General features: G+C 38.6%; 3 protein-coding genes across 5 annotated transcripts; 1 reads left to right on the forward strand and 2 right to left on the reverse strand.

The window, feature by feature from the left end:
• Nucleotides 1–1,074: 1,074 nt before the first annotated feature.
• On the reverse strand, nucleotides 1,075–3,659 carry LOC113169173. The gene is made up of 3 exons (XM_026370361.1): nucleotides 3,270–3,659; nucleotides 2,560–2,862; nucleotides 1,075–1,961 (listed from the first exon to the last, which is right to left on the reverse strand). Exons 1-3 carry the CDS (start codon nucleotides 3,579–3,581, stop codon nucleotides 1,368–1,370), a joined length of 1,209 nt encoding a protein of 402 aa, XP_026226146.1. The 5' UTR covers nucleotides 3,582–3,659; the 3' UTR covers nucleotides 1,075–1,367.
• An 829-nt stretch (nucleotides 3,660–4,488) lies between these two features.
• rabgef1 (RAB guanine nucleotide exchange factor (GEF) 1) lies at nucleotides 4,489–12,065 on the forward strand. Of its 3 annotated transcripts, XM_026372583.1 has the most exons (9): nucleotides 4,489–4,746; nucleotides 6,043–6,237; nucleotides 6,669–6,868; nucleotides 7,278–7,444; nucleotides 7,817–7,898; nucleotides 8,291–8,423; nucleotides 8,789–8,880; nucleotides 9,040–9,296; nucleotides 9,535–12,065. In XM_026372583.1, exons 2-9 carry the CDS (start codon nucleotides 6,056–6,058, stop codon nucleotides 9,952–9,954), a joined length of 1,533 nt encoding a protein of 510 aa, XP_026228368.1. In that variant the 5' UTR covers nucleotides 4,489–4,746; nucleotides 6,043–6,055; the 3' UTR covers nucleotides 9,955–12,065. The 3 variants fall into 3 exon arrangements, with proteins under 3 accessions (XP_026228368.1, XP_026228369.1, XP_026228370.1); XM_026372584.1 differs by lacking the exons at nucleotides 4,489–4,746; nucleotides 6,043–6,237 and having other exon boundaries at nucleotides 6,752–6,868; nucleotides 6,981–7,444; XM_026372585.2 differs by lacking the exons at nucleotides 4,489–4,746; nucleotides 6,043–6,237; nucleotides 6,669–6,868 and adding an exon at nucleotides 6,956–7,094.
• A 1,126-nt stretch (nucleotides 12,066–13,191) lies between these two features.
• kcnj6 (potassium inwardly rectifying channel subfamily J member 6) lies at nucleotides 13,192–24,893 on the reverse strand. Its single transcript, XM_026372003.1, has 3 exons — nucleotides 24,757–24,893; nucleotides 16,754–17,674; nucleotides 13,192–14,375 (listed from the first exon to the last, which is right to left on the reverse strand). The coding sequence occupies exons 2-3, from the start codon at nucleotides 17,649–17,651 to the stop codon at nucleotides 14,023–14,025; spliced, it is 1,251 nt and encodes a 416-aa protein (XP_026227788.1). The 5' UTR covers nucleotides 17,652–17,674; nucleotides 24,757–24,893; the 3' UTR covers nucleotides 13,192–14,022.
• Nucleotides 24,894–25,878: the final 985 nt, after the last annotated feature.

Raw genomic sequence — 25,878 nt, forward strand, 5'->3', positions numbered from 1 at the left:
TGTAGTTCATAACAATTTAAAGATATGTTTGAAGATATTTGAAAATTATTCCTCATATTCAAGAATTTGTGAACAACTATTTATCTTTATTAGACTTGTATTTACCGTTATCAATTCAAAAAAGTTTGACTCTTCTTCTTCCATTCTTGTTTGTCCTTGCACTCTGCACGGCTTATGTTAGTCACTGTTTTCACTTCGTGACTTAACACACACAACAAGTGACTTTTATTTGACCTGTTCCAACACTGATTCTCTTATACTTTATACTTTTAAATGCTAACACATTTCAAACATAAATTTCAGTAATTCTTTATTTATTAACCTCATCTGATGAGGTGCAAAATGTTAAATACGTGGTTTTCACATTGTGATATTTCTTCTGTTATTAAAGGAAATGATCTGCTTTCCTTTCACCAACACTGAAACTAAACTATTGGCAACTGTCAAGGAACACAACAACACACATTTTCTACCACTAGAGGGAAATGTTACACTGCAGACACTTTCATTTCTGCAGTAACATAGTATCTTGTACAATAACTAAGAGACATATCACTCTACAACATCCCACAGGCTTCAAAAGCTGCTTGTGTTATTTATAGAAATGATGAAAGAACAAATTACCAAATTCATGTTTTAGGTTTATAAATTAAGACAAATGGGTTCTACATTAGTTGTTAATGTTAACTTCCATTTTAAGGCAAAATGTTTTCGAGGTGAAAAAGTAGCAGCATATCCAACAGAACTGCATAGATTTGGATTTAAAATATACAATAGTGGAACAGCATACACATACAGCAGAAACATATTCAGCAGAAATCAAAATGGACTTTCTCTTCAAAATGTCAGAAATCCTTGCAGTGCGATGTTTAAATCAGTAATGATATTTTTTTCAGTAAGAGATAATGAGGTATTTGGAGATTCAGAAACTCCCCATTAGCTTCCATCAGCAGGTGTAAAGGTACTGTGAGAAAAATCTGGTGATGTGCTGCAGGGTGCTGTCAGGGCTGTTTTTCAGCTCTTCTTCTTTTATGCAAATACAGTTCATAAGAAATAATTGGCCTGGATGTATGCAGATATTTTCTTCTTCACAACAACAATGACATTCTATGAGGAATAAACAGTCTACATGCAGTTTAAAACTGATATTCCTCCATTTTAGTACTGTTTTTCTTTTTCCTTAAAGTACAGGTTACAGTGCTGATGTACACTTAGTATTATACTGTGTTGATTTTAGAAAGGAACATGCAATAAACTGGAAGAGATCAACAATCTAAAAACTTATTCTCTTGTTGAGATTATGTTTTTTTAAATATGAAGCTGAAGCCAGAAGTTCATTCATTTCATTGCACACAGTTAAATTCTGTCTAATTTGTCTTCAACTCAAAGTCATCCTTCTGCCTGAGCAGGCTCCGCAAGACGCTTTCAGAGTACAGGAAAAAGTTTCCATTCTGCTCCAGGTCCTGAGCCTTTATAATCCGAGACACCAAAGCTTGTTGTATGGCAGGAGACTCACAGGGGTGATGCTGCACATTGTGACTCACATTTCTCCATGGCTCAATGACTAACAGCCCCAGTGTACCAGCTTCCAACTCTGGACTATATGTAGTCAAATCGTTAAGCGTCTCTCTAGTAATCATACCTTCACAACGTCTGCTAATGTCGGCACTGGATTTGGGTGCAACAGTCTCATTAAAGCTCTCAGTTGAGATACTTGGACTAACCTGGCCAAGGTTAACAAAGCGGTTACTTAAGCAGGTCATATTGACTGTGCTAGATACGTTTGTCTGTCTTGGTCCACTAGCTGTCCTGGTTTTGGGTTTTTGTGGACCGGAAGCTTCAGTCTCCTGAATGTTTCTGCGTAGATAGGCTGTGTAGCCCTGAGTCAACCTACCTAACCCTGTTTTATAAGATAGACGCAGTGACTCGACGGATCCTAATGGCACAGAGTGCAGCCGAACCTGTTAGAACAAGATAAAAAATGTGAGTTCAATCAGCCCAGAATTGCCACAAGTTGTGCTCATACTGAATCAGAACGTCAGGATTAGGTGATGTGCGTATACGTGTATGCTTTCAGGCAGGAAACCTGAAGTTGTGCCTAGTTTTTGCCTTTTTAATGGTCATCATAATACATACAACCAACCAATTTCACATTGTCTACTACATTGTTATATTATATTAGCTGATCCTAGCATTGAACAGCACAGACTTTGGCCAAACTGTCAGGGGTTACATTGCATTGTGGGTAATGTGGGTCCCATGTTTTGAGTGGGAAGAAGAATGGATGCAATAAAGAAGCTTTGTTGTATTGAAGCTTTTAACCTTTTACACAAAGCCTAGCTTAGTCTTTTTGTTGTGTTCTGAATTTTGCAGAGGACATGCAACATACAAAGCAGATCTTTCCACTATATATATATAGAGTATATATATATATATATATATATATATATATATATATATATATATATATATATATATATATATATATATATATATATATATATATATATATATATATTGACATGCATTTTGTCTTTGAAGATTTAAGTTTGCCCTGACCTGGTGGATTCTCATGTGCAGATGAACTGCAGCTCCTGTCAGCCACTGCTGCATGGAAACTGAACTCATTCTCTTCTTAGTGGTCATCCTCTCATAATGGTCAAAGAGTTCAAGTTTAAGCCACCTGTCATAGAGCTCTGTGGTCTCAGCCATCTTCTCCTCGTCATTGGCCATGCCAGGAACTAAGTTGAGGTAGCTGTTGATAATCCAGCCAATTCTCGAAGAGGTGCTGATGCCAAAAATCTTGTTAGCTCGGGATCTCTGAGTTAATGTGCCACCCTCTGCTGATCCCTGTGCTCGGACCTTGTGAGAAAACAGAAAATCTGGAATGCATACACTAAACAACATGCTTTGTGATTTAAAACACGTGCCTTATAGTGATGTAAATAAGCGTTTGAATCACAATTTGAGGGAAATTTAAATAGTAGCATTTGGACTCGATAAGGCGATAAGGAAAAATCAGGGTTCTATCAAAATAACATATTTCAGTCTGGACCAACTAGATCTTACATTGCTAAAATACTATTTTTTTCATCTATTATCAAAATTCAGGGTTGAAAACATCCTAGTGGGGGTACATATTTGAACCCTAAACCCAACGTATTACATCTTTATCTACACAATATTAACAAGTTTTTGAAACCTGCACAAGACACTATTTAAAATAGACACACAGGCAGTTGACAAAAGAAAAGAAAAGTTTTACCTACTTGTTGGGCAACTTGATCAAACAGGATAGACAGAGCCAGAGCAACAACCCCTACCCCTCCATAGACAACCCTGCTTCCACCCAGCTCTTCAGTTAAATTAAGGCTAAATTTAGTTGCCTGCTCCCTGGTCATACTACGCTGTAGAAAAGCATGGTGATGCTGCAGAGCTGCAGATGAGTCCAACGACAGGAAGGTGGTGAGGACTGGATCCAAGGAAATATCAGGAATGATGTTGGCGTCTCGAGCCACAGAGAACAGCTCCTGCACAGTTGCCAGAGAGGGAAGACACATACTCCTACCCAGTAGAATCATGGCTATTTATGTGTGTCTCACAAGTGCGTCTTGGTATATCTATATGTGTGCTTGAAACAGGCCTGCTTGTTGTCTGTGTTACTGACCCTCTGTTAATTTGACCCAGTCAGAAAGACGCTATTAGCATGACCAGCCCACACAATCACTCTTGCATAGAAATACAAATCCCACCCACTGTATTATACCCACATATTCACTCCTTCCTGCCAAAAGTTGAAAGTACACAATTTATTTGATGAGTGGTTCAAAGTATAATAAAAACACTGCTCTTGCTCTTGCTGGTATGTTGTCAGCTTCACAAAGAAAACAAAATGAAACTATTAATACAAATACCACTGCCACAGCAAATCAATATAGTCTATTAAAATTACAGCACTTTGTCTGTTCCGATTAGCTTTAATACTTAGTCACAACCACTGAACATTAACCCTAATGTCAATAAGAAAGCCATCAGCTCACAGTGCTTTACTCTACTGGACTTTAATCAAACTTCATTTTCAGTAACAATTGTTTGAGTCAAACATTTCTAAGAAAATCAGAAAACATTTTAAAACCTAGTCTACAAATCAAATGATAATCTGTGAACTCTAGACTATGGCCAATATTTGATGAACCTTGTAATAAATAATGATCTGTTATTTTTTTTAGTAGTAGTGGCCAAACATTTGACATTTAGTTCTGCTAAAACACACTTCACGATTGTACTTTCTTCACTTTCAGAATATTTCTTAGTATTTCAGATAGATAACAATAAATAGTGTGGCTTATCCACTGTGATGTCATTTCAAATCAAAACACAGAGCTCGTCGGACTGTTTCGTCCTATCTCGGCTTTTTCCGGTCATGTTACACGACCCTCTCCATGAGATCCGAGGCTCATGACGTCATATACCCATCCTTATTATTAGTCCCTAATGCGGAAGTAAACTAACTACGCCCCTAAGGGTCAGCGTCAGTAAAAAACAGCCAGTACTTTTGAAACAGCTTGTCATCTTTTACAGATCATACCTTGAAAAATGCCCCTAGTTTCAGTGCAAATGGCTTGATCACCAGATTTTCTTGTTGTTGTCCAGCACACGTCACTGTCTTGACCGCGATAGCCTGGCCACCACGCAGGGCAGAGGGAGGAGGTCTGTTCCTGATTCACAGCGGTGAAAACACAACAGGTAAGTATCAAACCTGTCAGTAGCTTTATGACATGTTCAAGTAAAACACTAGTGATTAGACCTTGACCATGAATGCTTGTCTAACTTCCCCTCTGTTATAGCTAGCTAAACTAGAGCTACAGTTTTAGCTAACTGACCAACAGACGGGCGACCAGTTCAACCCGGAATAAGAATCCAAATGGTTTAATACAAGGCAGGGGGGTCACTGAATGGTTTAATTGGTATTAAAATGATGCCAATCATATGCTGAGGTCTTTACAGTCCCCACACCTGAAGCTAATTCATCTTCAGTGAGAGATTTGACAGCCATGATGGAATATCTGCAGTAACAACAGTGTTATGAAGATGAAAACCAGGGTAAACAACTCTAGGTGCTACGTCAGATTCACATTACTTTAATAATTGAAGCTAAAGGAAGGCTGTTCCTCCATCCTCCATCTTCTAGCCTGGTCTTGTGCAGTGTCAAAGTCTAGTTTTGAGGTCCCCACAGCAAAACCCATGATCACAAAAGGAGGTCTGCCACTAAAAAATCATGTCTGACAATGTTTTTTTTAAAAACTGATATCGAAATATCAGTAAATAGTGAAAATCATTTATCTTCGAACCCTAAAGCTTAGTTTAGCACAATCAGACAGCTTTTTGTTGTCTTAATAATATTAAAAACAACTAAGAAAGCAATCCCCGCTATCAAATGAGTCACAACAAATAGCTTAATCAACTAATTGTTTTGGTTTAAAAGGAATGGTTTCGGGCACCTGGAGAAAAAATACAACTGGCAGAGATTTTACACAGAGCACTGAAGCTGATCTGGAGGTTTCAGGTGGAATAACACCTCACCAACAGTTTTATGATGATGTTTACTTTATTCTGTAACTCACACATCACTTTGTAAAGTGTGTATCCTGTCCTGGAGTCATTAACAGAAAGTAATGGACAGTGAGGAAGTACTGAGACCCTTAACTTAAAGGACCATGTCTTGATTGTTGCTGTTTAGCCACATTGTAGTGAAAGCAAAGTAGATAATAAATTATAAACACATGTTAAAATATTTAAAATTAGAATATAATAAAGTTTTGAAATGCAAAGTTCAATTTCCAGTAGACACATTAGCATTCAGTTAGAGTTGTGTGTTTAGGTACCTTATTGACAGGATATGAAAAATCTGGAGATAAACTGCATATAAACTGTGTAATAATAATAATCTGTGCAGACTGTGCAGACAACAGTGTGGAGGTCAGTCTGTACAACGGCGCATACAAATCCACTAATCAGTCAGTGATGAATTTTTCATTCCAGCTTGTCAACCATTATGAGTCAGCGGACAGAACGACGGCGGGGGATACATGTGGACCAGTCAGACCTGCTGTGCAAAAAGGGATGTGGTTACTACGGCAACGCAGCATGGCAGGGTCTGTGCTCCAAGTGCTGGAGGGAGGAGTACCAGCGGGTACGGCAGAAGCAGATCCAGGATGACTGGGCCTTGGCAGAAAAGTAAGATCACTACCATCTTACATCTTACAGTAACCATTTTGCTCTGATTTGTGTGAAAGTTACACAGGAGGAAAGCAAGTTAAAACACACATGTAAACAATGACCAAGGTTGAATTTCCTTAAAAACGTAGTCTCTATATTGATGTATCAAAACAAAACAAGCTCTTTATGTTATTTTCCTTAATGCTTTTTATACACTATATTAATATCTTACTGCTGTCGAGCTTGAATCAGGAGACTGTTGATTATCTTACTTTTGTTCTTTATATAATGTTCTCATTAAGTAAATCAGTTCAACCAGCTCATGAAAATTACATAGCTATAATCTGATGCCAATACCCGTGTCACTAATTTGTTTTGTCAGTCTGATTGGTACAGCCCTCATAAAAAAATCACACTTCACTATGAAATTCTCACATTCCTTGCTCTAGGTTGCAACGAGAGGAGGAGGCAGCATATGCCAGTAGTCAGGGAGTGCAGACCCACCCCCAGTCCACACCACCACACTCCGGACATACCTCCCTGGGGCCCTTTTCCAAGTTTGAGGAAAAGAAGACCAATGAGAAGACGAGAAAAGTCACCACTGTTAAAAAGTTCTTTAGCCCTTCATCACGCACTGCTCCCAAGAAAGGTATGACGTTAGTACAACATACAACACAGTACATTCTCCAGTTTGTTATACACATTTTTTGTGTGTCTGTTCACATAATTGCTAAAATGTGACATACATTTACATATATCAGACTTCAATGTGGATTGTCCAGGGCCCTGAAAGGACCTGCATGTGCAGAAGAACAATAATGTGATGTCATACGCAGTATGTCGTGGACACAGAAGTAAACATGGATTCAGCTGAAGTGAGCCTATACAGTCTGATTACGATAAGAACCTTCAAGTTTAGATTTTAACTGCAGTTACTTAAACGTAACCTAAGACTGTTCTGTTGCTTGGCTTCAATGTTTCATGCAGACACAGAATGCGCATAGAAACTTGATGAACTTAAAGTATTTCTTTCTCTACATGTGGTTCTCGCTCATCAGAAACTCAAGAGGGCAAGACACCCAGTCCTTCTGTTAGCCGTCACGCTAGCTTTGAAACAGACCAGGTGTCCAAGGACTTTGTGGACTTCTTGAAAAATCTCCAGAAACCTGGCCGTGACATCCATAAGCAGTGTCGAGCGTTCATTGTGACCATGTCGAACAAGAAGGTCTGTGGTAATCAGTAAAAGTATTTATTGTTTTTGTTCATTTTCAACTCTTTACTTATAGCATAAAATCTAGTGTTTTTGTGCGCTAGTATTTAGATCACAAAATAATAAAATACAACTAAACAAGCACAAATTGAGTAATTCATTTGTTTGGTGTACACTTATATACAGTAGGTCTGGTAGAAGACATGTTCATGGAACTAATGCAAACCACCACTGCTTCATTTTAGTTTTAATATGAGTTTAAGAGTGTAAGGTCTGCATCTAGGAAAATGTACTTTAAAGCACTCAAATTGAGGAGAATGCTCTAAATGTTTAAGATCGATCATTTGGAGAAACATCACTATGCCTTCTAACTTATTGTCTGGACAGGATCTTGGTGCTGATGAACTGTCGGAGTGTGTTCAGGATTTCTACCAGAACATGTCCGATCGCTTGATGAGTCACTTTAAAGGTTTGTTCAGCGAGGCTGCTTGCACAAATATAACACTTCTGTCGAAAAAGGGGATTCTCAGTAAATTTGAAATTGAAACTCCATATTCAGTTTTACACAGGAAGAAGCACTGCTGACTTCTTCTTATGCTTAAAAGGCACTGATCATTTAGCTTGTGGGAACTGTAGCTGTATATGAATAAAAAAAAGATAACGTCTAGAGTTATTTATAACCATTTGCATATTGCTCTAGCTATTGCTTTTTGTCGTTGCAACCTGTTATGTTCTGCGCTGCACAATGTGTAGACAAAGTAAATGGCACTACAAGTAGGATTTTCCACTTAGATATCATTCCTGTTTAAATTTGGCACTGTGACTCTAACTGATGTGATGTGATTAATCGTTGTTCACCAGGCTCTTTGGATTCCGTGGAGCAGGTGATGGATCAAGTGGAAAAGTATATCATGACTCGTCTGTATAAGAGCGTATTCTGTCCAGAAACCACTGATGATGAGAAGAAAGACTTGGCCACACAGAACAGGATAAGGTGGGCCTTCATACATTCAAATCAAGCAGTGAATAATATGCAGTACACACATATATGCAGGCTGGATTTCGTTTAGTGGCTTTAGAAGCATTATGGTACAAAGCTTCTCTTTAATTTTGAACAGTCTGTTAAAGCTGTTTGAATGCCATTAGTCTGTTTGTGCAGTTGATTACACAATAGCCATATTTAGCAGTGTTCTCTGTGTTTTTCTTACATGTGACTGCACAGTGGCAGCTGTTGACTGCATGTGTTTGTCACCTACGGGAGAACTGACTGTAACAAATGTGTTTGGTTACATCACATCCAGAACCCCCCCAAAAAACTACTTACTCTTACGAACACACCTTTGATTCTCTGTGTTACAGGGCCTTACACTGGGTGACAATCCAGATGCTGTGTGTGTCTATGGAGGAAGAAATCCCTGAAGTATCTGAGAATGTGGTCAACGCAATAACAGGTAAGACTGTGCTTGAACTTTTAGTGACTTCACTTCATTGAAGTTTAACTGAGATTAAATTGTGTTATTATTTTCACAAGGGCAACTTGGGGTTTTATTCCACTAGAGAGACGTATTTTTTAATTTGTTTTCTCATAGCTTTCTGTGATGTTTTGCTAGATATCATTGAGATGGATTCAAAGAGGGTTCCTCGAGACAAACTTGCGTGCATCACACGCTGCAGTAAACACATCTTCAGTGCCATCAGGATCACCAAGAAGGAGCCGGCTTCTGCAGACGACTTTCTCCCTGCGCTCATTTACATTGTACTCAAGGCTAACCCTCCACGACTTCAGTCCAACATCCAGTACATCACCCGTTTCTGCAATCCCAGCCGGCTGATGACTGGAGAGGACGGATACTACTTCACCAACCTGGTAAGTTCCAGCACCAACTGCTTTGTTGTTTGTTCAGTCATCATATCTGACCAAACCACGCTCAGTAACATTTTGAGTGTAAAGATTTGAATAACCAATGGTTATTATTTAGTCTTAAAGATCATTTGTCAAATTAAAATATTTTAGAAAACCTTTCTGGGGAACTTTAGTTTAGTTTCAACCTTCACTTTCAATTCATGCGCTTCCTTTGTTTTGATTGTTATCTGTTTGTTTTTAGTGCTGTGCAGCGGCCTTCATCGAGAAGCTGGACGGCCAGTCTCTCAACCTTTCTCAAGAGGAATTTGAGCGCTACATGTCTGGACAAGCTTCACCGCGATTCAACAGCTCAGAGGGTGACTGGCCTCACACTGGCTCTGCACCTGGCATGGCTGCCACCAACCCTGTCCTGGCTCAGCTTAGTCAAAATCTGGAGCTGTTGTCAGGCCTCAGCAGCCGACAGGAGTCGCTGATGGAGGCTGCTCAGAGCCTGCAGGCAGACCTCCTGTCCTGGCCCGAGAGAGTTCACCGGGAGGTGCAAGACATCCTGGAAAAATACCCCCTGGAGGTTCTGTCGTGCACAGTTTCTGCCATTGATGCCAACAACATGGACAATGATAACCTGCCACCACCCCTCACGCCCCAGGTGTTTGCTGGGTAGTGGAATCTATAAAGGGAGAAACAACATTTTAAACACAGCAACGGTACTCCTGCTTTGAAAAGTCGGCCTGATTTCTGTGTTTTGAGCTTGATGGTAACCTTCCACACGCACAAATCTCCTGCTGGAGTCTCATCTTGCTGAGCTACTTTTGCACCTTAAAGGCCTTCAGTAGTCCTTGTCCAAAACCACTCCCAATTTACTAAACAGTGTGCTGCATTTACAGGCCGCTACTTTATTGAGTGCGCAAATTAGTGTATATATTTTTACACAAGGTTATATATCAAAGTGTGTACACTATTATCTGCTCCCATAATGCAATGCTCAGCATTTTATAGATCAAATCAAATTACTGTTATAACAAATTACAACAATTCTACTGTGTGCAATGTTACAACTAATGATTACTTTTATGATCCATCACTATGACATTTCTTTTATTAATTAAATGTTTGGTCTGTTGTCAGAACATCGAGAAGCACTCCAAAAACAATATTCACTTTATAGACTGAATGACAGTTTACATTAGAAAGAAAATCAGTTTATTTCAGTGGAAACACAGAAACCATTTCCTTGTAGGCATAATCGTGCGTGATTATTTCTTGTCAATTTTGACTTTGGTGAACTTTGACATGCAAGTTCATGCTGCTGAGAAAACCATCTCGACTGTGCTGACCTTTTCAAGGAACAGCTTTTCTGTGCACCTCTTTGTTATTGTGTATATGGGGCATTGCAACAGCTCTGTGTGGATGTCCCCGGTGCACTGAAGCAGAGATGCACCAGAAGTTCAAATTTGTTAAAGCTGTGCTGACTTTATGGCTTCAGCCAGTCGCTTTTTCTGACTTTGCCTTTGAAACTTTGAAAATTCCCTAGATCGAGACAGACAAAGACAAAAAACACTGAGTCATTGAAATGTCATGACCAGCTACTAGAGTCACTTGCATTTAGCTAAGGTAGTGCTGTTTGGTGCAGTCCAAAATGGAGAAAGCTACAACTGGTGTGTTTAGTTAGACAGAACTCAATGGTACAAATACATCTCTTATGTATAAAGTGTAAACTAAGGCACCATTAGCAATCTAGTTTCCACAGAAAGCTTTAATGAAACTGTAAAATCCTGTAGGGAGTGAACTGAAAGTTTATTGAGTAGTAGCAGCATTAAGTTGGTCCGAATCCGTTTCTTCCATATTAATGTTTGCAAGGTGCAAACATAATGTCATAATTCTATTTATTTAGATTTTTATGTCATTTGACAGTGTAGCTGCCATTGCTCATTTTTTATAGTAGTTGTACTGTAGCAGTCTCACTTGTAGTAGCCACAGATTTTGGTGTGCCTGGCTTGGCATTAAATCTATAAGAACACTTTCTAGTGATGTGCTTCTGCTTGAGACGACTTGAGACGCAAAAATAATCACATTTCAGCTGTTTGTGTGTAACTGAAATCTAGCTGTAACTAATTTAGAGGAAACCTACTCTAAACAACACAGTACTGTTTGTGCCTAATTTACTGTATGTTGACATACTTTCTGCATGTATGTCTCTCTGTTATATGAAAGCAATGAATAATGCATTGAAAACATTAAGTTTGTCTTTTAGTGATGTACTGTATCATATTAAGTGTAACATTTGGCAGGTGTTGAAATCCAGTGTAGCATGTTAGCTTGCTACAGTTATCCTGTTGAGTCTAAAAGCCAACGTAGTCAACAACAGCTGCTTGATTAAGTTTTTAAATCTAAAATGAAATCATCATAAAAGCCAGTACAGTGTTATTATATAATGAAACCACCCCGTGAAGAGTCACATTTTCTAAAAATAAAAAACTGTCATCTAAGTTGGTTTCTAAGTGAAATTGTTGGTTTTGGTCTGTGACAGTAGTGAAACATAGAATAACATCAATCTCATCTGTCAAACATTTTCTGAAACAACTGTATCTCATGTAAAGTACATTTATAAAACTGAAATTAAGCTCAATAACAGTTCATTAAAAAGATAAGTCTCATGAAAAGTTAAAAAGAAATATCTCATGATATTCTGAATCTTAATAATTAAATTGATTTGATTTCATTATTTTTGTAACATTGCTGTAACAAATTAATTAATAAATAAAGTGTTCATGGCGTAAATTTTTTAAAGCCTCCTTAATTTATCTTTACTTACTTTACTGTTTTATTAGTGTTTAAATTCAACACCAGTGAAATCCGTAAACTGCATCTTTAAACCCACTTTGTGTATGTTTAAAGATGTCTCACTTTAGCTCCATCTGTTGTATGAATCTGACTCAGTATTGGAGAGACCAGAGACCAAACTGGCTGAAAGCAACAGTCCACAAAAAAAAAAAAACACTGCAGTATTGGAAACATTTTCTTATCTGCAGTACTAAAGTTTGGGCTGACTTAGTCCTTGTTATGGAAAGAAAAGTTAATTTTATAACATCAAATTGATCAGAAAAAGAGTGTAGGCATAATAAAATTTATATTTTATATCCAAACATTTCAAAACACGAAAATAAGTTTTTCTCTTTTCCTTTCTCATTATAGGATATTTACTATTTTCAACAATAATCATATAGAGACTAAAGCCTGTTTATTGCCTGTACTCACCATAATATCTGTCAATCCTGGACCTGGTTTAGCTTATTTGTCTGTGCCATAGTCTTCCACTGTTCTCCAAAAACAAAAAGACTCAAGTGATTGTTCATAATGAAAATTGTGATTTTACCACATTTATGTTTTACTAGTGATGATTTTACTATTATAAGGTAAAAGGTCAGCTCATTTTAAAAGCACTAAAGTCGCATTTGTCATGGAAATTTTTGAAAATACAAAAAAATACAGAGAATGATCCACCTTTTCCTTTAATCATCTGATGACATAAAACATATTGTTGACACTTTGGGAGATGTTGACGCCTAGTTTGGGAAAGATGAGGCTGAAGTAGCTGACTATATTTAAAACTAGTGCCACGTGTAGCAGCGACAACAGATGGATTACACATTGATGCACCAGTATTAATAATGTAATCATATATATTAAGTTTTGCTGATACTATATATTTTCTCAGGATTTCAAATGAATGACTCCTGTTAATAAAGTATTTTTACACTGAGTTAATTTTACTTAAGTAAAGTATGTCAGTATCTCTTCCACCAGTAAAAAATATTTAAACATGATCATAACATACAAACCAAAACAAATCTACATGCACAAAGAAAGAAAACGTCATAATATGCAATTTACTGTTTATTTAGTTTTGATACTGTTAGGTGACATGTGAGGGATTTCTGGAGACTGAAATAGTAACTAACTTTCTCCAGCAGAGGCCTCCAATGTGCAAAAGTGACAAAATGCAGTTTTAAAGGGCCATTGTCTGAAGTCACTAAGCTTTAAACAGCAAGTCATGGCTTCTCGAGGAATTGTATTGTACTACCTTAAACAAACAAACATCATGGGGAAGAATTTATCATTGGTTTAAACTAGAGTTTGCATCCATTGAGACGTTTTTCTTACATTATCATCATACAGTATATACACAATACAAGATAAATTAACTGCAGATAGTGTTTATACATGCTTATATATTTCTGAAAAACAAATAATGAAAGCTTTATACATACAGTAAGGCATAGAATATATACAGAACTAACCTAAAGTCATTAGTATCAAACATCTGTCAAATATTCACACTGCAACAAAACAAAGAATTCAAAACATTTTGTAGTATATACAAAAATACTTATGCAAATGCCCCTAAGAATATTTTAATAGAAAAAATAATAGGAATCTCATGAGGAGGACATCACATTATATTTGAAACATGCACTGGCCGCCAAGGGTTTTTCAGTTCAGCGATGTCTAGATGTTTAGTTGTGGTTTTTAGGGTAACTGTAAATCACTGAGAAAAAGCGGTTCTTGGTGCAGGGATACTTGGTCTACTGTGCTCATCGGTCCTTTTTAGGACCTCAAATTCTCACCTGTGCTCTGAAAGCTCGTCTGGTCATCCCGAGTGGGAGACGCACAGAACAGTTCAGTAATCTCATACGGACCTTAAACGTCTTTCCCCCCTCCATCACACTCGCTACACTTTGGACTCACTCTCTAAATTGGCGATGTCCCCGTTCCTCTCGGTCTGCTGGCTCTTCCCCTCATCGTCCGGGCTGGTCTTGGTCTCCTGACCCTCCTGCTCAGACTCTGGCAGCCCCTGCTGACTCAGCTTACTGGCCAGTGACCAGGTTAGGGGCAAGCGGGTGCGACTGGTCATGTCAGCAAGCTCTTTGGCACTGCAGGTGGGTGTGTTGGTTTCGTAGATGTCGTGGAAACTGTTGTAGTCCACCTCATAGAAGCCGTCCTCCAGTGTCAGGACAGGTGTGAAGCGGTAGCCCCACTTGATCTCGCTGCTGATGTATGAACTTCTTGCCTGGCAAGTCATACCTGGAGATGCATTAAGAATAAAAATATTATATAAAACAGTGGGTTGGTCAATTCATCCTAATTACTGTTTCAGTCTACCTCTTTGTACCCTACCTACCAAAGAGTAAACTGGCTCCACTAAAGGAACACTAAGTACACTGTTGTCACCAATTACTTTGGTACTGAAGGAAACTTAAGAAGATGTAAATTATCAGGCAGACTCTGCAGTTAGAAGGAGCATCTGTTTTCCTATGAGTGCTAATTGTTTATTTGGACATTCGAGATAAATATATCCTCAGGGAGAACAAGTCATACTGAATCTAAATATAAATGGATCATCTGTGTGTGATTTGACTGAATTGCGCCTCATATAAAAAAATTCTTTTTGACGCTAATTGCAACAATTATTGATAATTGGTTGACAGTTGTTTCGAATTGCCTTGAAGAGATGCATCTGTCAATCAGCGAGCAACACCATAGCAAATAAACTTTATGTTGTTTCCAGAAAACCAGGATCTATCCCAGTGTCCCTCTCCCTGCCCCACAATTTCCTTCAATAAAAATATGATCAGCACATGAACATTTCGGGCCCATGTGTTTCCAAAATGGATGTCCCCACGTCAGCTGTTTGATAATTTGGTTTGTAAAACTCCAGAAAATATCAATCACTATTACTAAAGTGACAAATCCAGTAGCTTGTTTTGTTTAATCAGCCACCTCCTAAACATATTAAATTAGAGCTAATCTAATACAAGGAACTGATGTTGGAACCTGGAAATATTTTTGCATCAACTAACTCATTTTAGTTTTAGTTATTGAGGCCTGAATACAAACCTCAAATCTACACTTCAGTATAGTATTTGACTTTATATATATATATATTAGTGTGCACTGCACCACTGCTTTCTGACGCCATCTACTTCTCACTGTGCTCTTTGGCTCAGCTGTCTGCAGGGTCCTCTGTGAGCCTCCAGCAGCTGCTTCAAAACACGCCATGCAGGCATTATGTAATCGGTTCATTTTATTATGGCTAACAGTGAGACGAATGATCAAAAAGCAGTTTCAACAGATACCAGGCATCTCAACATATTAATATATGTTTTTATTTAGTTATTTTAGGATGAGGAGTAGAGTACTGGGTGAGCTACACTGTACACATACAGCATCGTAAAGTCTGCTCCTGTCATCACAGCTCAGGGCATTTTATGAACACTATGCAACACCAAGCCTTTACATGCTAAACGTTTTAATTAATGTTCATTTAACAAAGTACATTTACTGACAGTACTACCTGTATTTCAGATAAGCTTTCCATTCTATATTCGTCTAATCCACCATAGTACATTTCAGTGGGAAATTATATATTTTTGCTGCACTATGGTTACATGTGAAAGACGTCACAGCAAAATTGTATGTCATTACCAATATAATGAAATCAGTTAATCATTGGTGTTTTATGTTGTCAATTTAACTAAAGAACACGGTGTATCATGCATCACTTATTATTCATAAATTACAGCTAGTATTTTCTTAGTGTCCCACAAAAAGAGAATATTCCCACAATTAATTTAATGGGTAAAATAAATATTAACTTAACTTAGAGTGTTAGCTGTAATAAAATACTGGACAATATAGCCAATAAACAAAATCTCAACAACGTTATTATAATTTACCCAGGAAACACAAATCTACGTAGCAAATTTTTGTTTGTCCAGACAGATTTCTTTAATCCACTAAATGTCAGGTGCAAAGAAAAGACCCATCCATCCAAAGGACCATTCAAGTCACTAATATTCATCCTAACTAATAATAATAATGATTTCTGTCTGTGACTATAAATAGACTGTAAATAGACTCTAAATGTTCTGTAACACACTGACTCTGTCTCAGTTTCACAGACAACTAACGTGTAAATTGCTAAATTTACACTGTAGGCCCAATTAAGGGTAGAAATCACAAATTCCTAATTAAAAATGACCATGTTCAACTTGTCTTCAACTGTCTGCACGAGAAACACAGCCCTTCTCATTCACTTGGGTTTGGTGTTATGCAGTAGGGAGAAGCCCCACATGACGTCACCTGAACAAAGCGTTGGCCAATCAGGTGCAGGAAAGCTGACATTCCAGCTGTTTAAACAGTTGCTGCCTTGGTAACTTTATGATTAATGTGATAACTACAACAGAGTTATACAACCCTGTCTGCAAATATCACAAACCGCTGTGCTGTTTTCTGGCATCTAATTAACTTTGAACATGGTCATCTAATCCAGTTGGACCATGGTCCTCTGGTCCAAGTGGATTTCTAGTCTCATTTTATATTACATGCACCAACACACTGTTCACTGGAAATCAGATGTAGTAATTAAGTATTTCATTTCATAAATGAACCTGACGACTCACCTGTGGCCTCGACCATCCCCTCCAGGATCACGACAATTTCCAACTCCTCCTTGGCCAGGTGGGCTTGTGAGATCTCCCAGAAGGGGCTGTTCTGATTTATCTCATGGCAGATGATGAGGGGCGACACTAGGAAAAGCCTGTCATCTCCTGTGTTGTAACCCACATTTATGTCCGTCTGATTTAAAGGGATGAACTCCCCTTCCTTGGTCTGCTTAGACTTGATAAGTTTGGCCCTGATTGAAGCCTCCACGATGTGCGAGTTTCTGAGGTCTCCAACTCTGAACATCAGGCACAGTCGTCCATCTCTCATCGAGATGACGGCATTGGTGGAAAACACTAGTGTCTCAGCTCGTTTCTTGGGCTGCGAGATCTTAACAAACATGCAACCCACCATGAAAGCATTCACGATAGATCCCAGCACTGACTGAACTAAAAGCAGAACTATCCCCTCGGGGCATTTGTCTGTGATAACTCTGTATCCATAACCAATGGTGGTCTCCGTCTCAATGGAGAACAGAAACGCTGATACAAACCCATTCAGGTTGTTGACACATGGAGTCCACTGGTTGTCTGCTATATGGTCCAAATCACCTCGAACGTAAGCAATAAGCCACCACATGAAGCCAAAGAAGAGCCACGTGACTGTGTACACCAACACAAAGATGAAGAGGTTGAACCTCCATTTGAGATCTACCAGCGTGGTGAAAATGTCTGTCAGATAGCGATATGTCTCTCGAACATTCCCGTGATGGACGTTGCACTTCCCGTCCTTCTGGACATACCGCTGGACCTTCTTTGACCTGTCTGTTTCTGCCAGCTGTTTAGGCAAGTCCTCACGGGCCTGCTTGGGCAACTTGGGCTGTCTGATGATGGCTGGGCTCTCCACATCCTGCTCCATGGGGTTTCTAGGTGGATTCAAGCCTATAAAAGAGGAAATTAGTAACTGTTAGGAGAGAGCTGGTGGTTTTTGCTCTGATTCAGTACAGTAGTGGTAAATTTATGAGGTATTTGTACTTTACCTGAATACATTAATTTATCATTTATCACAGGAAATACTGTACTTTCACTGTACAATAATCTGACAGTCCAGGAGAAACCTAAAGCCTACCACCCAGGTCAGTTTAGTCCATACATGCTAAAACATTTCAGTGATGTTTTCAGATGTACACGCTTTGAAGGCCATTTTGCAGAAACCTTTATAGAAGGAAAATGCTGATTTAGTTTGGACACAAGGCTGAAACAGAAAAAAAAGATGTTATTACAAATTGAATCTGCTTATTGTGGACGTCCTTTTGATTGAGTGGCAGCAACACAAACAAGACGTGCATGCTGATAATATCACAAACAATAGACCTCCTACTCTGCCATTATTTCCAGTATCACTACCATATGAGCTGAATTGAGTCCGGTGTGCACATTCACCAGTAGTACTAAATAGTTTCAGCATGAAACTGTACAGATAGAGTAAAGCAGAGGGAAAGCGTGTCACCACCCACACTGCCAAAAGAAAGCAACACTTTGTCACGGTAACTCTAGCAGTGTAGAGTGAGTGTGCGTTACACTGTATGAAGTTTGTAATATGTTGTGGGTGCTTGGGAGCTCCTCAGCACCTGCAGGGAAATCACACTGTGGGGTGACCACATCTGAAGAATAAGATAATAGTCCACAGAAGATAAATAGAAGATTAAAAACAGTTCAAAAGCAGTTTAAACTAAACCGTCAACTTTACATTACCACACTCTGAGGTTTCATACAGTGATGACAAAGCCCACATTATTTTTAGTTTAATTAATTCAGTTCAATTCAATTTATTTATTTAGCACAAAAGTGCACGTCTAAGAATAATGATCCTCTCTCTTTCACCCTCTCCACTTCCTCACTCAATCAGCTGGCTGAGGGTGTTTCTTCCTATTAACCAGTCGGTTTCTGCCACGGTCTCTGTGAGCCAATCATCCCATGGCTGTCACATTTTAAATCCATTCCTGCCTCAGCTGTCAGCTGTCTATTTGATCAATACGACCCACCTAGAACCCATCCTCCACCAGTTTCCATCAGATCATCGTTCCTGAGGTCCTTTACCAGCTCATCAGACTCCTGCTTCATCCACATCTTCAGCCATTGCTTCTTCATCATCATCACACAGGTCCTACACTGATTCTTCACCGGCTCAGACTCTTCCTCAGCCTGCATCTACCACATCCACATGTTCAACCATCCCTTCACATCACCACCACCAGTGTCTAGCCTCCATCAGGGGATATTCCATGTTAATAATCTGACTTCCCTTTTACATAAAGTGAAGTCTCCATAGAGTCTAATTGCTACTGGTCTCTAATCATATGTCTAATTGCTCTAATCACGGAAGTCTCTTCTCACGTCTCTTATGCACACTATGGTAATAAATTACATTTAAGCACTTTTGAATCTTTGTCTCTCTCCTGATTGAACTGCTGCTCTGTGACCTAACGAGTAGACAAGAAGTCTGACACACTCTGTCCAACAACTGGGCTTTGATCTGCTTTTAATGTTTCTGAGGCAGCACAAGCTTTCCTAATGGTTTCCTTTATACACTGGCCGTCGAAGACAAAGTCACCACCTTGATTTAGCTAACCAATGTGGCATTGAGTAGCTTCCTATTTGTTTGAAAACAACTTAGGAGTTAGCTGAAACTACTAAAGCCGAGTTAAGAACTGTCCAATGCATTAAAGAATCACATCTGGGATGTGCTGAAGAAGAGCACAGCAGTGCAACTCTCCTATCATCAAGATCTTAGTGAAAAATTAATGCAATGGAAAAAATATGACTTTGCAGAAGCTTATCAAAACGATGCCATGGTGAATGTGTGCCATAATCAAAGCTAGAGGCGGGCCAACAAATTATTAAAGTGTGCAACTTTTTTTTGTATGGGCAGTGTATTTAGTCTATCTCAGATCTGTTGTTGGAAGAAGTTTTCGACAAACTTTAGACAGCCTCTCCACCATGAATAAAACTTTAAAATAAATGTAGTCCAACAGCATCACACTGTGCATTTCGTAGCCATGCTAATTTCATAGCCTCTTGTCATTTTGTATGGCAGATATCAGCAAATCGCAAACTCAGCTTCATGATTTGGCCACACTGTAGTAACTGATGTTTCAGGAAAGAGGGAAAATCTGGTCCAGTGCTTGGACGATAATGCACTATGAAGGTGTCAAACCAAACATTCAACAGAATTAATGAATACTGAGAAAACTATAAGGAGTTAAATCTGTAAGGATAATATCTATTTGCAATTAACAATACAGTATAAATACTGGTGAATTAGTCCCACCTTTTTCTAAAACCTTTAGGCTATGTTATTCTAATTATACTATATAAACACGCCTTTAATTCTACATCTTCAGGTCAGGACTTTTAATTGCAATGCTGTAGTTTTACAGTGTGTTAATAATACTTTTATTTAAGAAAAGGATCTGACTACTTCCTCCACCACTGCCGCTACGTTCCTCCAGGAGCTAAGTCAGACACCACAAGGATAAAAATAAATCCATGCAGCGCCTGTGAGTAGAATTATGATGTGATCCCTCTGATGTTGCTGTCACACGAAGAGTATTTTTTCTGCTGTGCTGTGGACTGTCAGATCAGAGCATCCTAAGCCACCATCAGTGTTTTTACCACTGGAACAAATGGCTGTGTTGAAGACGATCTGCTCTCCATTCACAGGGGAATATTATGAGCTTGAGCAGCGCTGGTTTCCGTGGCAACTCACAGCTCGCTCTACCAAGTGCTCACAATACAGCAGGAATGTAGTGGATGAGGCCACAGTGTTGGATAACATTTGTCTGTTTCATCGTGTTTCACAGGGCCCGAGGAAGAACAATACTCTGCAGCTGCTTCGTGCACGAAGCCGTCAGTCATGTCATGTCTGTTGTTTTAGTTCTAACATATGAAAAAGAACATGGCTCCACAGGATGTTTTACAGCATGCTGGTAAAATGGTGCTGTCAGGAGGGAATCAATAAATCAATATGATAAGGAATAGGTTTAATTATTAGTGATTCTGTTAGGTCTCAGAGGATACAGATGAGAATTTAATTGAAAATGCCATATTTGACAATAATATGTTAACAACTGAGCAAATTACTACATTATTGCATTTTATCGCAACACCAAACTTTACTTTTTTAGTAAACTTTCACCCGTCTTTGTTTAAAATACAGTATACACTCATATGGTGATTACTCTGTGAAAATAGTGAAGCAGCTATTAGCAGCTATATATACTCAGGATTTGGTAGAGACCAAAAATAAGGTGAAGAAAATCCAAATGAAAATAGAAAAGCAAAGCAAATCTCTCTCTATAGCTGCTGTATATATAAGTAATCAACTATTTGCCAGCACTTTTACAATATCAACCTTTTACTTAACAGTATAAACAATGTAGTTACTGTTGGTTTCTATATCAACCGGGATCTAATGATGTTGTTTAATTCATTTTCTGTTGATTAGATTCAGCTGCTGAAGTTATTACAACGTTTTGCAGGACAAATTGTGTCAGGAATGGAGCTAACATAGAGTATAAAACCCAAAGGAAAGATCTGACCACGCTTAATCTGTGTACTGAAAGGACAAATGTAGTGATTTTTAAAATACAGTAACTTGAGTTAAAGGATGACATAAAACCAACAAAACTTGAATAAAAACAAAACATCAGTCAGCTATACTGTTGCACTGTGTGGCACGATACTTCACTACCATAAACACGACCTCTGTAGCTCAGTTTGGTTTAGTCCCACATTCACTGTCTTGCTGCTACACACTAGAGCAAATGTGTATTGATTCACTTTTGAAAATAGACACATGCACTATTTAGTCATGTTTGAGTAATGTTTCTTACGTCCTACGCTTCTGATATCAAACGTTGCTTGTATTACAATAGAAAATATTATTCAGTTTTTACTTGATTCTATATTCTTAACAGAAAAGTTTGAATTCTTCTAAACTGTATTATAGCACATAGCAGCGGGACATTTCTGACGTAGTGTCCGAACAGCAGTACTGCAACAGTGGAAAAATGTTCTTAGTGTCATAAATCGGTATAACCGATTCAGTCAAATATCACAGTGAAAGTCCAGAAAAGTCAATTACTTTATCTCATCCCCATATGCATTGGGGTCCGAGAGGTGTGACTGAAGGAGTCACTGTAGTGTGGATGCTCAGAGCCCAAAAACATGTAACTTTTTCATGCCTAGAATCTCAAATACAAAGATTTCACAGAAGCAGGTGCTGGTTTGTAGTCTGGTATCCACTTGTCCTTGGCCTAAATACTGTAATGTTGTGTTGGAAAAGAGACTTTTCATGGGCACAAATGACAGTGCCAGCAAATTGTAGGAAATTCAAAAGGCTTTGTTATTATAGATAATAACGAAACATAGCCCCATCAAAACATCCGACTCTCTCTTTTCTCCAGCTCTGTAAACTTTAGCTTTCAATTTCCATTGACGTGAATTTTAGTCATGACTCAGTTTATAGTTCTCTTTGTCATTATCTCTGCTGTTAACCAGATAGCTACATCCAGATGTGGCCAAAATAGAGCTGAGGTCACATGGGGACACCAGATATTTTTAGGCATAGAAACAGCTGAGTACAAGCTGTAAAGACGTCACAAATCATGTTCAGATCTCGACACAGCATTGCTCATTATGATACATGAAACTAAATTAAAGGATAGGTTTCCCCTAAAAGCTAAAACTAAAATGAAACCCGGCCTACTGAAACTAAAACAAATTCATTGCTTTTTTATTAAAGAGCTTTCATAGTTCGCTCTAAAGGGATCATACTGTATATGAACATGCTAATAATAACAAACAATACTTAAATCTAGCTTGATGTTAGTGTCTACTACGTGGAGTTATTACCAACCTAAATACTGTGTTTTTAAAGGATATAAAATAGCATCAAGCTCAGTTGAAGTTAACTTGTGGAATAACTGGATTAAATTGTTAAACTTCACTTGAGAAAAGCTACAGATTAACTGGATTTACTGCTGAGCAGCAGAAGCAGAAGCAGCAGCTCTTATATGGCTTTACTAGTGATTAATCTGTTATCTGCCAACACCACCAACAATTACATGCAGTTATCACTTGATTTCACACAGATATTCTAGATAAAAAAAAGGTTGTTAGCTGTTAATATGAGCCACCTCTGCAGGATGAAGCTCTACTAATCTTGTTCAGTGCATACCTACTTAACTTCAGATATCCCATTTACTAATGCTGGCTCCAGGTACATGAACCTTTTAAATGTAATGAACTGCAAACTGTCATCAAGCTCGAATCTCTCTTTCTCAAAGCTGATTTTAAAACGTTGTTATCTGAGGTTTAACAAAAGTCTTTGTTGATCTCGGGTCCAACTGTCTCAGGTTTCTTGTTCTCAGGTCTCAGCGGACTCACTGATCAAATAAAGTTTAATTTATTCAATTTGTTTATGGCACAACCTTCTGCACAATAGGTATCCTAACCAGTCATTAGTGTAAAACAGGTTAGTATGCCTTTATCTTTACCATTTATAAAAGGTCAATATATTAGGATCAGTTTTTCTATTAACAGCTATGACATAATCAGTTATGATCCATTTAGAGCATCTTTCCAGTTGCCATGTTGTGGAAAATCCTCCTCCAGCACAAGACGTTTCTTGTATTTTTAGCTCTTTAATTCATCAGGGAGACTCCTCCAATGGACTGTTTGACCTCCTATCTTCTGAAAAAAAGAGCTATAGCACATCTGGATCAAAATCCATCTGCATCTTATTGCAGGTTGTAGGTTATCCACGGCGTTTAACTTAAAATTGTGCAAAAGAAAGCAGAACAGTAAATGTGAAATGATGGTAAATGCTTATAATATTATAAGCATCATAACAATAATAAAAAAACTATAATAAAAATTAAGTTGTAAATGTTATTACGCAGTTTATAAATGTATTTTGGTGCAGATGTTCTGCAGTTCTTTTCCAGATGACGGTCAAACTGTCCAGAGGCTTTATAATTAATTAAACAGCCTGCTACAAAGACAAGCAAAGCGTGGTGCCGGTGGAGGATTTTCCACATCATGGCAAATTCAGAAGTTGTTCTTATTACTAGCTTATTGAAAGTATTAGTAAATAACGTTTAAACCAGTAATAAAGCTATTGAAGTGTGTAAATTCTTGTAAACTGTGCTTTATCAGAAACAGACCTATAATAATAAGTCTGTAATTTCCATTATGACCACATGATAAAAACACTGGTTTTCAATCTGTGAAACTATTCCTGTTTTATTTAGCTATGTAATTCAGACTTCACCAATATAATCACTGCTCCTGCCTTTAGCTGTACTTGGAAATAACTTTTTAGAGAATAACCCTGAATTAGCTGGACATGATAAGTGGCTCCGCTGTTACTGAGCTGGTAACTACTGGAGATCACTTGTGTCCTAAAAATGTACAATGCGTGTTTAAATAAAGTCTTGTTGAGCATAATTATAAGAGGGTTTAGTCACAGAATAGGCTGCATGATTTTGTGGGGATCAGGTGCATCCGCAGGAAGCAGGGAGCAAACTAACAGGCTGGAGATTTCCTGTTGTCATGGAGATGAAGGGGATCCAGAAAATAATAATAGCCTCCTAATGTTGGCTCCTTTTGTGCCTGTGTATGCTCCAGTGTGGCTCTGTCTGTGCTGTGGTCCTGTGGTGATGTGAGGCCTGCAGCCTCTCACAGCCTGGAACATTTTCTTCAACACCTTCCAGTTTCTTCCATCTCACCGGCTGCTTTTCCTTCATCATGCCTCAGCAGAAAAAGCCCCGCCATGGAGATGCTCCACAGTCCACATCCCCGACTAGATGCGTGGTTTCTTGCATGCTGATTATTCTCTTAATTAATCTATGATTCGTCTTGGACTGTTATGTAACTATCCACCCCCCACCGTCCCCCTTATAAGAGACATTTAACAAGCTATCATCGCTACTAGGAAGAGCGAAGGGAAAGGTGCATACCTTGTGCAGCAGATCAATGTTCACTCTCCGGGTCATTTTAAGCCGTTTTGTTCCCATCAAAATGCTCCACTGAGGTCGTAGTCGTTGATTATCAGGACGCTGTGCGAAAGCCGACTGAAGAATAGCTACCAATTCCCCCTTTCCTCCATCCTCTCCACAGAAAAAGGCTCCGGCCGTCAGCCTCCACCCCTCAGCTGGGAGAGAGACATAGGTGAACACTGAGAGAGAGAGAGAGAGAGAGAGAGAGAGAGAGAGAGAGAGGCGGAGAAATCTGTGGTGATACGCAAGGATGGATTACCTACAGGCAAATCGAGCACCTGCCTGGGGGAACATACCCTCAGGGCCCCCCAGAAACTCAGGTTTATCTCAAATCATTTGAGTCTGATCACACATCTATTAGAAAGTTGCACCACTGAAACCTCTAAGCTGAGGACTCTCAAGATTTCTCAATGAAGAAGCTGTTCCAGTGATTTCTTTGGGCAGCTTAGCTTAAAAATAACTCGAGTAATTAATGAATGAATTAATAAAATAAACGCTGCTGATTAATTCTCCGCCAGCAGATAATGATTAATCAAATAATTATTCCATCTCTGGAGTAGCTACTGGTTGGTTTCTCAGTCTGTGGGAAATCAGTCTTTGTCATCTGCTGTGTTCAAATCCTAACCATTAACAAAGAGCAACCACAAAACCATTATAACCATTAAATCTTAACAATTTCTACATGACATTAAATATTAATGGCTAAATAACAACAATTAGAGTTAGGGGTTGGATTAAAAACCGCTTTGTCTTTATTAAGAGTGCTGGGATGCAACAGAGACAATTCACATATGTACTGTGTCTTTATGTTTCTACTCTACTACAGCTGAGATGGACTTTTCTTATCTTTTCATTCCACTTTAACTATTTGACAGCTTTGTAGATAAAAATGTTTCATATAAAACCTGTGGGGATCTTTTAAAATGTGGGGTTTTGTTACAGATACAAGTTCAGTTCTCAGTAATACAGAGCTGTCCATGGTGCTGATCCTGGACGCTCCCCATCCTCTCTCCGTTCACATTAGTGGGAAGGTTGCTGCCAGCAAAAAGCTGCCACGAATAAGCATCGGCTTCCCCTGTTCGC

Source organism: Anabas testudineus, chromosome 14 (assembly GCF_900324465.2).
Source record: "Anabas testudineus chromosome 14, fAnaTes1.2, whole genome shotgun sequence".
Classification (NCBI taxonomy): Eukaryota; Metazoa; Chordata; class Actinopteri; order Anabantiformes; family Anabantidae; genus Anabas; species Anabas testudineus.